Source organism: Dasypus novemcinctus, chromosome 1 (assembly GCF_030445035.2).
Source record: "Dasypus novemcinctus isolate mDasNov1 chromosome 1, mDasNov1.1.hap2, whole genome shotgun sequence".
Taxonomy (NCBI): domain Eukaryota; kingdom Metazoa; phylum Chordata; class Mammalia; order Cingulata; family Dasypodidae; genus Dasypus; species Dasypus novemcinctus.
The window spans coordinates 6,289,946-6,304,019 of record NC_080673.1 but is presented as its reverse complement, the minus strand read 5'-3'; the positions used below and the strand labels follow the sequence as shown (position 1 = coordinate 6,304,019).

The 14,074-nt window shown below is 39.3% G+C and overlaps 1 protein-coding gene across 4 annotated transcripts in view; it reads left to right on the top strand.

Annotated features, from left to right (window-relative positions):
* Positions 1-14,074, top strand: part of TENM3 (teneurin transmembrane protein 3) — a 682,045-nt gene that overhangs the window by 180,476 nt on the left and 487,495 nt on the right. The window contains exon 3 of one of the 4 annotated variants that reach the window (XM_071213974.1): positions 12,391-12,669. The exons of the other annotated variants lie outside the window; for them this stretch is intronic. Coding sequence (XP_071070075.1) covers positions 12,391-12,669 — 279 coding nt within the window. The remainder of the gene's footprint in view (positions 1-12,390; positions 12,670-14,074) is intronic. 4 annotated transcript variants of the gene reach the window in all.

The window sequence follows — 14,074 nt, the reverse complement described above, 5'->3', positions numbered from 1 at the left end:
ATTGATGGAAGAGGCTCCTGGAGGGAGCAGCATTCCTTGTTGGAATTCTGAACCCATTTTGGCAGAGACAGCCTGGTACATGGAAACCTTGCTGCAGAGCGCTTAGTCCAGCTGTGCAGAACCAGATAATTTTATAGGCCCCGGTGTTCCATCCTGGCATCCTGTGTGTCGTTTTCATGGGAAAACACACATTGATCTTCATCAGCCTCTTCCCAAAGTGGGGACTTTTTGTACAGTTAAGATGTTTTGCTTAGGACAAAGCCAAAAATAAAGTGTTTTTATGAATGGCTTTACTGAAAACTTTACTTAAAACTCTTGTAAAAGTATGTAAAATAAACACAACGTAAAATATCTCCATCGAATTGCAAAAAAACAAAACAGAAAGAAAACAGCAAACTCTAACAGAGCTATGTTTAGTGAGTAGAGCTGTGGGGAACAGCCTTCCACTTTTTACATTTTTAACTTTTTATTTGTTATTTTGAAAGAAGCTTTAGATTACATAAATGTTGCATAAAAAAATACCCCTCCCCCCAATTTCCCACATGCCTTCCACCTTTACATCACCGGAAGTCAAAGGCAAAAAATAACCCCTGCTTTGGAACTGCAGCTAGTTGTTCCTGTATTTTCAGGAGTGGCGGGAAAAAAGCACCTTGCCAGTTAGCTAAGCGTGTCAATATCCGCATTGTCCTGAAAGTTGGTTTTCAGTTCAGGATAGACTCCAGATGTGGTGTTTAGGGGAGGAGCCAGGGCAGAATAAAGCACAGCACTTGCGATTTAGTTTGGGGATAAAATATAACCACCAAAAGTCCCTGGTGCTGAAGGAGATTCTGACCTTGTGCCTTGTAACTCCATACTTTTGTTTCTCATACTTCTACACATCAAGTCTTTTTCTCTTCCATTTTTTCCTCCTTGAATTCAAAGGGCTTTTGTTCTCAGCTTTCTTTCATGTTCCTTGTCTCTCTGTGCTGCCTTCTCTCTACCTCTGCATACTTAAAAAAAATTTTTTTAAACCCACTTCTTTATTTTTTATTTCTCTCCCCTTACTCTGCCGCCCCCCCCCCCCCCCCCCGTTGTCTGCTCTCTGTGTCTATTTGCTGTGTGTTCTTCTCTGTCCATTTGTATTCTTGTCAGTGGCACTGGGAATCTGTGTTTCTTTTTGTTGTGTCATCTTGCTGCGTCAGCTCTCCATGTGTGCGGTGCCATTCCTGGGCAGGTTGCACTTTTTTCATGTGGGGCAATTCTCCTTATGGGGTGCACTCCTTGTGCATGGGGCTCCCATAAGTGGGGGACATCCCCGAGTCTCATGGCACTCCTTGCACACATCAGCACTGCGCAGGGGCCAGCTTACCACACAGGTCAGGAGGCCCTGGGTTTGAACCCTGGACCTCCCATGTGGTAGGCAGATCCTCTATTAGTTGAGCCAAATCCTCTTCCCTCTGCATACTTTTTTGCCCACTTAGTAGATGAACTGAATTCAAGGTATGTTAAAATGCTCACCTAGTCACCAGCTGGTAAGTGCCAGAGCCAGGCATAGCCAGAGCTAACTAATCCTTTTCCTTCTCTACTCTTTCACCTTTCTAATTTCCACAAAGAACTCACAGTAAAATACTAAAAAAAAAAATCACAGAGAGAAACCTAAAAATCTTTTTGAATATTTTCCCCATTTTGGGGTAGGCACAGGTCTTTAGAGAGGCCTCAAATGTGGGAACCTCTTATATATATATGTATTTTTTTAAAGATTTATTTATTTCTCTCCCCTCCCCACCCCGGTTTTCTGTTCTCTGTGTCTATTTGCTGCGTCTTGTTTCTTTGTCTGCTTCTGTTGTCCGCGGCATGGGAATCTGTGTCTCTTTTTGTTGCTGTCATCTTGTTGTGTCAGCTCTCCATGTGGGTGGCGCCATTCTTAGGCAGGCTGCACTTTCTTTTGCGCTGGGCGGCTCTCCTTATGGGGTGCACTCCTTGTGCGTAGGGCTCCCCTACGCAGGGACACCCCTGCGTGGCAGGGCACTCCTTGCGCGCATCAGCACTGCGCATGTGCCAGCTGCACACGGGTCAAGGAGGCCCGGGGTTTGAATCTCGGACCTCCCGTGTGGTAGACAGACGCCCTAACCACTGGGCCAAGTCCGTTTCCCTCTTATATTTTTTAATGTAACATTTTTTGTGATCTATGTATCTTTAAAAAAAGACAATTTAATAAAAAAAAGAAAAGAAAAGAAAACACTATATATATATATATATAAACTGATAAGCTGGACTTCATAAAAATTGAAGACTTCTGCTTATCAGAAGAAAATGTTAATAAAATAAAGAGGTAGGTAAGCCACAGTCTGGGATAAAATATATATTTATATATACTTACGTGTATCCAGAATGTATAAAGAACACCTACAAGTCAATAACAAAAAGATAACCCAGTTTTAAAATGAGTGAAACTTTTTAATGGAAACCAGACAAAGCAAGATACATGAATGTCTAAAAAGACACATGAAAAAGTGCCCAACCTCACCAGGCATCATGGAAATGAAAATGGAACCACAGTGAGATACCACCACTTACCCACTAGAATGCTGAAAAGATCAGCCACACCACATGTAGGTGGAGATGTGGAACAGCTGGAACTCTCAGACCTTGCTGACGGGAACGTAAAGTGGCAAAAATGCTTTGAAAACTGCATGGTGATTTAGTATATAAAGTTAAATGTCATATCTCCCCTATGACCAAACAGTTCATCTCCTAAGTATTTACCAAAAAGAAATGAAAACTTACCTTCATAGCTACTTTATTTGTAATAGGTCAAAACTGGAATCATCAGGTGATTGGACATGGCAAATTGGAGTATATTCATACACTAGAATGTAACTCAGCAAAATAAATGAATGAACTGCTGATAAATGCTACAATGTGGATGAACCCGAAAAACATTAAGCAAAAAAACCCAAAAAAGCCAGCCATAAAGGAGTACATATTGTATGATTCCATTTATATGAATTTTTTAAGAGCTAGCAAAATTAATCTGTAGTAAAAGAGAGCAGAAGACTGGTGGCCTGTGGAGTGACGGATTCACAGGAGGGACACGAGAAAGCATTGTGGATGTGATGGGGATGTGCTGTGTCTTGTTTGGAGTCATGGCTAGATGGTGTTCATACATTTGTTAAAAGCCATCTGTATTAGTCAGCCAAAGGGGTGCTGATGCAAAACACCAGAAGTTGGTTGGTTTTTATGAAAGGTATTGATTTGGGGTAGAAGCTTACAGATACCAGGCCATAAAGCGTAAGTTACTTCCCTCACCAAAGTCTATTTTCACGTGTTGGAGCAAGATGGCTTTTGATGGCTGTGAGGGTTGAGGCTTCCTGGGTTCCTCCTTTCCAGGGTCTTGCTTCTGTCTGGGTTCAGGGTTCCTCTCTTCCCAGGGCTCGCTTCTTCCTGGGCTCAGCGTTCCTCTTTTCCTGGGGTTTGCTTCTCTTTCCTCTATGAGCGTACTTCCTGGGGCTCCAGCCTAAGGCTTCAGCATCAAACTCCAACACCAAACCCTTCAACTCTGTCCTCTGCCATGCCTTTTATCTGTGAGTCCCCACCCACCAAGGGGCGGAGACTCAACGTCCTACTGATGTTGCCCAATCAAAGCCCTAATCATAACTTAATCATGCCCAGGAACAGACCAGGTTACAAACATAATCCAATATCTATTTTTGGAATTCAAAACCATATCAAACAGCTGCTATACCATCGAAGTACCCACTTTATGTATTTCCCTGCATGTAAAATTTCCTTAAACAATTAAAAAAAGCAACAAAAACAACAACAGCGACTAGGTATATTCAAACAACTGTGATTGATTGAATGTGGAAAGACTGGGTTTGTGTTTTTCCTTCCATCCAGCTTCAGCAAGAGTGAGATTTCATTTAGTGCTCTGAGCAGAAACAATTGTCTCTAGTGAACCATAACTACAAACTTCTCTTAAAAAGAACCTCTGCCGTTGTTGCACTATACTGTTTTGCTGCATAAGGACAGTTTTCCCATTAAGATAATAGCATACACAATGTATCCAGGATTATACTGAGAAAGAGAGTGAAGAGTTGGTGGCATTTTAGGAGCCCATGCCTTTCAAATATGTTCTTCAAGTTCCAAGTAGAAAAAAGACCCATTTTAAGCTCTTCGATGTAATTACCTTTTTGGGGGCAGTTTTATTACCTAACATACTAAAATGATAAATAATTTTTCAATGTTTCTACATACTCTATGTTCCAAAAGGTCAAAAGTATTGAATACATATTTCTTAAATGTAAAACATCAAGATTGTACATGGAACTTTAGAATTCCATGAATAACACTGGACAGATGTTTAAAAACAGTATTAATAACTCCTTTGATTAAGACACTAATTATGTGTTTACTTTAATATCTCTCTGCACCATTTTATCCTGCTTTGGAAGTGTGATGAAATAAATTAATTTTTCTTACACTTCTTATTTTTATTTATATGTATTTTTGCATCATGAAAATATATTAAACACTCAGACATGCTGGAAATTGTGAAAGAGGAAGGTTCTGGAGCCAAGAAGAAAATGCTTTTAATTTTAAACACTGAGATTTAGTTTAGTCTTGGATGCCATTATAGTGAATAATGGGAACTCATCCTAGACTTCAAAAGAAATATAACCATATGGTCTTACCATTCAGCACTTAATGCTGCTATGAATTTCCAGTTAGACCCCCAATTTTTCATTTCCCCAGCGTTACCCCTCACCTCTGTCATCACACAAAAATGAAAGGAATCTGAAACCCTTTCTCATGTATTCTGAAAAATTTGCTGATGCTGAGAAAACTTATTTTTTGTGAGAATAGGGTTTTATACAGCGAGACAAAAACTGGAAACCTTTATCGGATCCACTAGGTTAATTACTGCAACTCCAAAATCTATTACTTTTAAATATTAACTACTTAAAATGATTCATTTAGAGATCAAAATGATTAATCCTTCTCAGTCACTGTAAATGTCAGCGGCAGGATTAAAGGATTTAGATGGTCATGTTTACTCAGCCTTAAATTTCTGTTCTTGGAGACACAAGTTAAATAGCTCCGGTTTATCATCGCTTCATGTTAATGTTTTCCTCCTAGCTGCCTCTTTTAGCTCCCCTGCCTAACTGATCGTTAACTCATTTGGGCTGTTAAGAAGGCAAGCATCCTTTCTGGCTTGGTGGCTGACCCGCTCTGTAGCTTTCCTACAGAAGGTATGAGTAGATAGCTGTAGCTTACAGCCCTCCTCCTGGCACAGCGGGCGTGATCTCCCCCGGCCTTGGCCGGTGTTGGTCTACTGTCTTGAGCCCCCAGCTTCCTGCTCAGCTCCCATCCGGTTCCTCCCCACGTTGCCAGCTTTGGTTCCGCTGCTGCTGCAATCACAATTATTAAACACCAGATCTTCCTACTTAAACCGATACCTGCCGCAGTTCAGCTGTCAGAGCCCAGCAGATATGTTGTTGGCGTCGTGTCACCCTCCTTCATGGGTTGTGCCAAGGAAGTCAGTACTAAGTTAAAAAATAAGAAGCAAATTCATTTTCAGAACCCATTTAACTTTATTTTTCTAATTGCACATGGCTGCTAAAATCCGTGTAGCACTTTTGCTCGTAGTTGGGTATGTTAGTCCTTCATGGACGTGTTTAAGAAGGTGTTCATTCTTTATAAGTCAGCTGACTCACCATCTAATTTTTGTCTTCCATGTCACCAGACCTTACTCCCCTGGAGCCATCACAAAACTTATCTTAAAGAAAATGCGTGTTCTCGGGGGCCATTTGTTCTAGTCCAGATTCCCCTGCTTGCAGATACACACAGTTTCCTTCCTCGCCCATTTCACCTGTTCACCTTAGTGAGCAGATCGAGCCTCAGCCTCCTGTTTCCACTGACCAGGCACCCTGCGCAGCTGCAGTCAAGGTGATTGTCAAGGTGGCTGTGTGCAATAGCTTCCATTGCATTTGTCTTTTGCATTAAATTAAATTATAAGGACACTGTAAGATGGTCATTTTTTCTGTCTTCTAAAAATTTGAGGGATTCAGTATTTATGTGCTTAGAGATGTTAATAACTCATTTCTTATTTTTTATTATTTCTCCCTCCCACCCCATTCCCCCGTTGTCGGCTCTCTGTGGCTGCTTGTCTTTTCATTAGGTGGCTCTGAGAACCAATCCTGGGACCTTCCAGAGTGGGAGAGAGGCAATTACTCTCTCGCGCCACCTCAGCTCCCTGCTCTGCTACGTCTTCTTATTTTCTCTCCTCTGTGTCTCTTGTTGCATCATCTTGCTGTGTCAGCTCTCTGCACAGGCTGGCACTCCTATGTGGGGTGGCTTTCCCACGTGGGCTGGCACTCCCTGTGGGCTGGCTTGCCCTCATCAGGAGGCCCTGGGCATCAAATCCTGGACCTCCTATATGGTAGACGGGAGCCCAATTGGTTGAGCCACATCCGTTTCCTGTTAATAACTTATTGATAGCTAAACTGAGCAAGTACTAGAGGATATTTACATTATAAATACAGAGTAAAATGGAGAAAGGCTTAAGGTTTTAGTGGGACTAAGTGCATTTTTAAAAAATATAGTTTTGCATAGGGCCTTATAAGTTAAGGTTTTACCTTCACTGTAATTGCAAAAACTTGTTTAAGTATAGATATTCTGTTCAAACAATGAAAACTGTTAACTTGAGAAGGTTAAAAAGTTTGGAGTGTCCCATAAAATATACATTAGGGGGAAGTGGCTGTGGCTCAGTCAGCTGGGCTCCCGTCTACTGTATGGGAGGCCCTGGGTTCGCGTCCCGGGGCCTCCTTGTGAAGGCAGGCTCGCCCGCACAGTGCGGAGAGCTGCAGGCCCTGGCTCCAAGGAGAGCTGACTCAGCAAGGTTATGCAACAAAAAAAGGGAGACAAGCCAAAAAAAAAAGCGCAGAAGAACACTCAGCGAATGGGCACAGCAGACAGCAAGCAAGTCACAAGGTGGGGGGAAATAAATAAAAATAAATACAGACACAGAAGAACGCACAGCGAGTGGACATAGAAAAGCAGACAGGAAGCGGGAAAAAAAAAGCCACAAGGGGGCGGGGATAAAAAAATATATATGCACATTAGGCCTCAGGGAAAAAAAGAGGTTACTTACATTTCTATTGTTGTGCAATCTTCTTACCATTTTGCAAACAGCAAATAAAGGAAGTCTGCATTTGGGTGAGAATGATGCAGGCACATTTTACAGTTATGCTCGACCCATGGGGGGATGCCACTCTATTTCTGAGAATAGAAAATGCCATCCAAGCTCATGATAAGGTAGGAAAATGAGGACAGTTATAGATTTTTAAATTTCTGTGTATTAAATTTATATTGATAGTTTTTGTATTCTAATCAGTTTTGGGGATTGTTATAGTAGAAAGAATGATTGGTTATTTCCTTTAAAATAATTCACATATGAGGGAGGAAAAGGGACTGATTGAAATATGAGAAAAATAATGCTTTCATATTTCTTACCCAACTTTATTTGTTTATAATAAATGAGGAAGGACTTTTAAAACCCAGCTTCCCCAAGAGAAGGTAATAAATTGAATTTTGAATTATTGTGTGGGAACTATCAAAGAGCAAATAATTGAAAAAAGTGTATTTGTTAATTTACAAAAGAGGATAGGATTTGATTTTTATTGTTTTATAAAATTATTGAAATAACTACCATAAAAATAATGCAAAATTAATAATGTAAAAAAGAAAACTACTAATCTTCACTTACGACTTCTTCTGAATAATCCATCTTTAACACCTGTGTATCTTTCCCAACCTTCATTCTTGCTGAAAATCATAAGCACTTATATAATTTGCTGGTTTTCTTCCCTTTTATTTCCAAAAGTGGGATCATACTATACACACTACTCTGCGATTCATATTTTTTCCAGTTAAAAAATGTATAATGGGCTTCCTTTCAAGTGAAATATAGGTCCAAATCAGCTCTTTATGTCAGCCATATAATATTCCACCACATGGATATTTAACTTATTTGGTCATTTCCTTTCTGATAAACATTAGGGTTGTTTAAATTTTTGAAACACAGTAAGCAGTTTTTGTATATATGTGCTGAAGAACAGGTGATTTTGTTCCTGTAAGATATATGCATAAAGGTAGAATTGCTGAACTAAAGATTACTTTCAATTTTAATAGAAAAATATTTTATAAGGAATGAAAAAACCTAATGGAAGTCAAGGAAAAAATGCTAGAATAAAGTAAGAATAAATTCACATAAAAGGTCCATAGAATCAGCTACTTTTTAAGAGAACAGTGATTCCGGGTTTGTCCCCCCAATTTCAAGATCAATGGTCTACATTGCTATATATTGTTTTAAAACTCCAGGCCCACTTTCATGTGGTATAAAGGAGAACCAACACAATAACAAGTGTTGACAAGGATGTGGAGATATTGGAATGCTCACACACTGCTGGTGGGAACGGATAATGGTGCAGCCACTTTGAAAAACAGTCTGGCAGTTCCTCAAAAGGTTAAATACAGAGCTACTACACGACCCAACAGTTCTGCTCCTAATTATCGAACCAGAAGAAATGAAAACATACATCAGCACAAAAACTTGTACTTAAGTGTTCAAAGCAGTATTATTCATGATTGCCAAAATGTAGAAGCAGCCTATGTGCTGGTCACCTGACGAGTAGATAAATAAAATGTGGTCTCTCCTTACAATGGAATATTATTCAGCCATAAAAAGGAATGAGTACTGACTGAGACATGCTACAACACAGATGACCCTTAACATCGTTTTTCTGAGTGAAGGAGGCCACACACATACACAAAAAACACATATTGTATGATCTTTATATGAAATGCCTAGAACGGGCAAATCTATAGAGGCAAAAAGTAGATGAGTGGTTGCCTCTGACTGACGGGTGGGTGGGCGAGGGGTGGAGCCTAGAGAAAATGGGGGGTGAAAGCTTAAGGGTACGGGGCTTCTAGGGGGGAATAAAAATGTTCTAAACTCGGTTTGGTGATGGTTACACAACTCTGTGAATATACTAAAAGCCATTGAATTGTACACTTCAAATGGGCGAATTGTATGATATGTGAATTAGATCTCAACAAGGCTGATTTTCAAAAAGGGATGAAAAAACAAGGGGGACAGAGAGAGGGGGAGAGAGAACGCACACAAAGCAGAAAGCTAGACATTAGAGGGGAGAGAACATCAGAGATCCACCCCCCGGGGTGCTGTAATCACTTCTCTGTCTGCGAGGAGAGTATAAACGCTCCATCATGGTATTCTCCTAATAGAAATTATTTATTTTAAGAAAACTGAGATTAAAAATATAACCTAGAGAAAATTAAGATAAAATCATCTCAGTGTAAACATGTTGCCCACTTCTAGGGAAATTTACCCCCTTCCCCAGATTTCATTTGGCCCTTCCTTGTACTAGTCACATTTATATAAAGCATCCCTCGGAAAAATCATGACAGTCCTGAGAGATGAAAAAACTTAAGAGTGGTGAAGTGATTTGATCAGAATTAGTAAGTGGCTTTAATCCAGGTCTTGTGAGACCAAATTTAGTATTTGCTCCTAGTGGATACAAAAACAAACTTATTTCAATGAGATCTAACAGGGATTCCTTCTGTTATGCTAGCTGTCTAGCTCGCATTTTATCAACAGCCTTTAAGAGTTCTGAGTCGTTGTGAGAGATTGACTCTAGAAGGTCAAATGTTTTTGCAGTTTGGGATGTACATGTCAATTCTTAGGGATCATGTGCTGGCTATTCATTGCAATCTGAACTGTGTTTACATATCTGGATAACAAATAATATATGCGGCAGTTTTCTTCTTTCCTTTATCTCATAGATTTTTTTTTTAAGATTTATTTTATTTCTCTCCCTTCCCTCCCCCCCATTGTCTGCTCTCTGTATCCATTCGCTGTATGTTGTTCCGTGTCTGCTTGCATTGTTGTCAGCAGCACTGGGAACCTGTGTCTCTTTTTTGTTGCATCATCTTGCTGCGTCAGTTCTCCGTGTGTGCAGCGCCACTCCTGGGCAGGCTGCACTTTTATTGCACAGGGCGGCTCTCCTGAGGGGTGCACTCCTTGCACGTGGGGCTCCGCTGTGCGGGGGACAACCCTGCGTGGCAGGGCACTCCTTGCGCGCATCAGCACTGCGCGTGGGCCAGCTCTTCATACAGGCCCGGAGGTCCTGGGTTTGAACCCTGGACCTCCTATGTGGTAGGCGGACGCTCTATCAGTTGAGCCAAATCCACTTCCCCACCTCATAGATTTTTGCATCATGATGGAGACAGTGTGTAAAGCCTATAATGTAAAAAATGTTTCAAGTTACATTCAGAGAGAAAGGGAGTTCTTAATGTCTTTTAACTTCTCTCTTTTTATTCTCAAGTGAGGAAAGACACCTGTAAGAAAAGAAGATCTTATTTAATTTTAACCCTCTAAAACAGACTTTGCGTTCTTGTTATTTTGGAAAATCAGGGTGTCTGAATGTAATATTTAATTGTTTAGATCCCTTTTTTGTCTTTCCCCATTTTAAACTTGGCATATAAATAACACTGGATCAGCCCTTCCAGAGTTATTCTATTAATTATCCATGATGACACTGACTTTGTTTGGATTTATACCATAAGTACTATACACAATAATTCATTTAAAAATATTTAAACACTGTGACTTACCTTACTGAGCTTGCCTGCTTTCTCACTGTTCAGTGGCATCATTTTTCATTTGTTACCTCCTCTTTTTTTTTTTCCTCCTTCATTTTTTTTCTTTTGACATACTTTTTGGTTCAGATACTTGTTTACATCTTTCTGATAAGCACAGTGTGATTTGTAACTAATTGTAGCAACTGATTTTCATTATTTATGAGGGTCATTGTCAGAATCCATTTGGAAGTCTGACTGAGATAAAGCCCATTCCCACTTCTGATATGACCACAGCAACAAAGCAATTAACCACACTAGTTAATGTGTTGAGGCCTGGAGGGTGCTAATATCTTTACAACCAAATATTTACAATAATGTGCATATGTATTTGATTTATATCCTAGAAGATTTGGGATATTATTTTACGTAATCAATTTATAGCATCCTCTTTTTAAAATGTAATGCCTATCAGTTCTCATTTCAGTAATTAACTTTTAAAATTTCATCCCTTTAAGAGATAGAAATAGGGAAACAAAAATTATGGAGAAATACGAATGCTTACTAATCTTAAAAGATCTGATTATTATGCGACAGCGTTTAAATCAGTCTCTGTGTACTTACTCTTTACATGCATTTTGATTCTGGTTGGTACCTAAACTACATACTGTGCCATGTCGGCAAGAGACGAGAAATGAAAGAGCCACATAAATGCATCCTACAAGCAAACATTTTTCTCTCTCTCTTCATCCATAGTATCATAAAACATGTGAAATTTCAAGAATAAATACAGCGTTGGAAAAGTCATTAATAACAGCAGTCATTTTAACATGTCACCTAATTTAAACACTTTTGCTTTAAGTTATTGCAATGTCATGAGTTTTATTATGCTCAATTTATTAGTAAAGGCCTGCAGGGTTCACAGCCATTTATTTTTCAAGGAACTTGATTTTATCATTAATTTTTAACTATAAAATATTCCATTTTATTTTTAGAGTGTACTTTATTTGCCAAAAATAGTTCACTCTGATCAATGCAGATGTTTCCAGGTGTTTATTAAAGCAAAAAGTCTAGAAAGCCCAAGCTATCCAAAATGTGCTGCACGTTCTCAAGATGCTTTACTCCAAAATCTAACATGTGCACACACATACCCACACACACATATGTACAGATGTGATGCATGTTTCTATCAATTGCTAAGTTAAGGTGGGAAGATGCAATAGAGACTGACCAAGCTCCTATTCCTACTTACTGAGCAACTTGCTATTTTGCTAGGAAGTCTTGTCTATTTCAGGGAAGTGATAACTGGTTGTGAAAGTCCTATTGTTTAAGGCCACAGCCAGGTCACAGGAAGTAATTTTCACAGTTTCTATTGTTCACAAGTCTGCTGAGCAAACCCTGTCACTGATGAGTGCACCTTTCTCTGGGTTGAATGTCAGGTTACTCTTACTTTCCATGGTCTTTGCTACTTTACTTGTCCCTCTCTGGAGGTGCTTATGAGCTTAAACAGTTGACAGAGGAGCTCTAAGCTGGGACATTTGTGAAAAGGGGTGGAGTCCCCACCCATAGCTTCGGCCACTTGGCCATAAGGCCAGCAAAGCTTGATATAAAGACCTGGCGCTGATAGCCAAAACCTAAATGCTTGAGTGTTTATTTTTAGGGAGATTTTCTTTAAAAAAAAAAAAACAAAAATAAAATAAACCTCAGTAAACATGTACTCACTAGTTGTTATCTCTTTTTCCCCCTAATTAGGACAGAATTTTACCCTAAGGCAGTTAGGAGTTTGTGAACCTGCAACACGAAGAGGACTGGCATTTTGTGCGGAAATGGGGCTCCCCCACAGAGGTTACTCTATCAGTGCAGGGTCAGATGCTGATACTGAAAATGAAGCAGTGATGTCCCCAGAGCATGCCATGAGACTTTGGGGCAGGGGGGTCAAGTCAGGCCGCAGCTCCTGCCTGTCAAGTCGGTCCAACTCAGCCCTCACCCTGACAGATACAGAGCACGAAAACAAGTCGGACAGTGAGAATGGTAAGTTTCACTCTTTGCTTTATCATGTTGGCATTCAGTGCTTTGTTTTTGTTGACTAATGGAAGCTTGTTTTCCTTCCTTTTCTCCTTCCTTCCTTCTGTCCTTTCTTTTTTCTTTCTTTTTGTGTCAATGCATTAGAACTCAAAAAATGCGTTATCTTTTCCTGGATAAAGTCAGTATGTGAAATCAGATTGTTAAATGTGCAAGCGGTGTATGACCTGTTAGCTATAGTTTTGAAAACAGTCTAATCACGTATGGAAAAGAAGAGATTTGCTTTGAATTACCTTGGACCATGTCACCTGTTATCCTCTATGGAGGAACAAAGCTAGGGGTGATAAAGTTTATCCCAGAGCTAGCTTGCAACCAAAGGTGTCTCTGTAGATTCCTCTTGAGGCTGTCTCAGAGAGGTTGTGGAATCTTAGGATGAATGAGTGAGCACACACAATCATTTATTAGCAGGACTCAAGCGATTGATAAATTTGATCACACCTTAAACGTACTAGTTGATGAGAGCAGTCGAAATCTTGGTAAAGATGGGAGTGTGGCCTTTGATATGCTTTGGGAACTGAATACTATGCAATTAAATCCATACTCACAAAATGAAATTTTGTAAATCTAAGTTGCAGCTTTACATGTTATAAGAAACAATGTCTTTATAAATTCTTGGTACTTTTTTTCCTGATGCCAATGCAGCATAATAAAAAACAGAATATTTTATATACAGTAATGGATTGAAAAGAAAACTTAATTTTTAGGTAGTGCTGCTTCTAGGTAGAATTGGAGTATAAGTAGCAGTGCACCAGTTAACCACAAAACATTTCTGCTTTGGTATTTAATGTTAACAGTGCACTTGCTAGTTCAATCTAATTATTAGTGCTATGCATATATGACACCAAAAGGTGATGAGAAAATTAAAATGGAAGAATTCCATGATGTTTGAAAAAAAAAGATGATTGTTTTACTGATATTTCACTCTTCTTATTTACTGAGCAACTTTGTAGGCTTTGCTTTATAATAGAAAGTAGATTTATTGTTAGCTTTCAATTTTAGTTAAGTCACAATGTGAAGCAGTATTTAGTGTTTCCCACTGTTTATTAATTGTTTCCTTTCTATTCATGAAAAAGGTCCAATTTAAACCAACTAAAATGATCTTATCTTATTTACAATACTTTAGTGCATTAAACCTAAGTATAAAAACCAATTAATATTATGCGCTTAATGTCTTTATTTTGGACATGTCGGTTCTTGATGGAAGCTGGCTTTATTTCAACGCAAAACAGGAAACAAGGACCATTTTTCTGACAGGTTGAGTCTTGAAATCAGGCTTCCAAAAATTCCCTCAACTAATCCATTCACCTCAGTAATCCTGTGCATATATCAGTTTTCATAGTGGAATCAGAAGTCA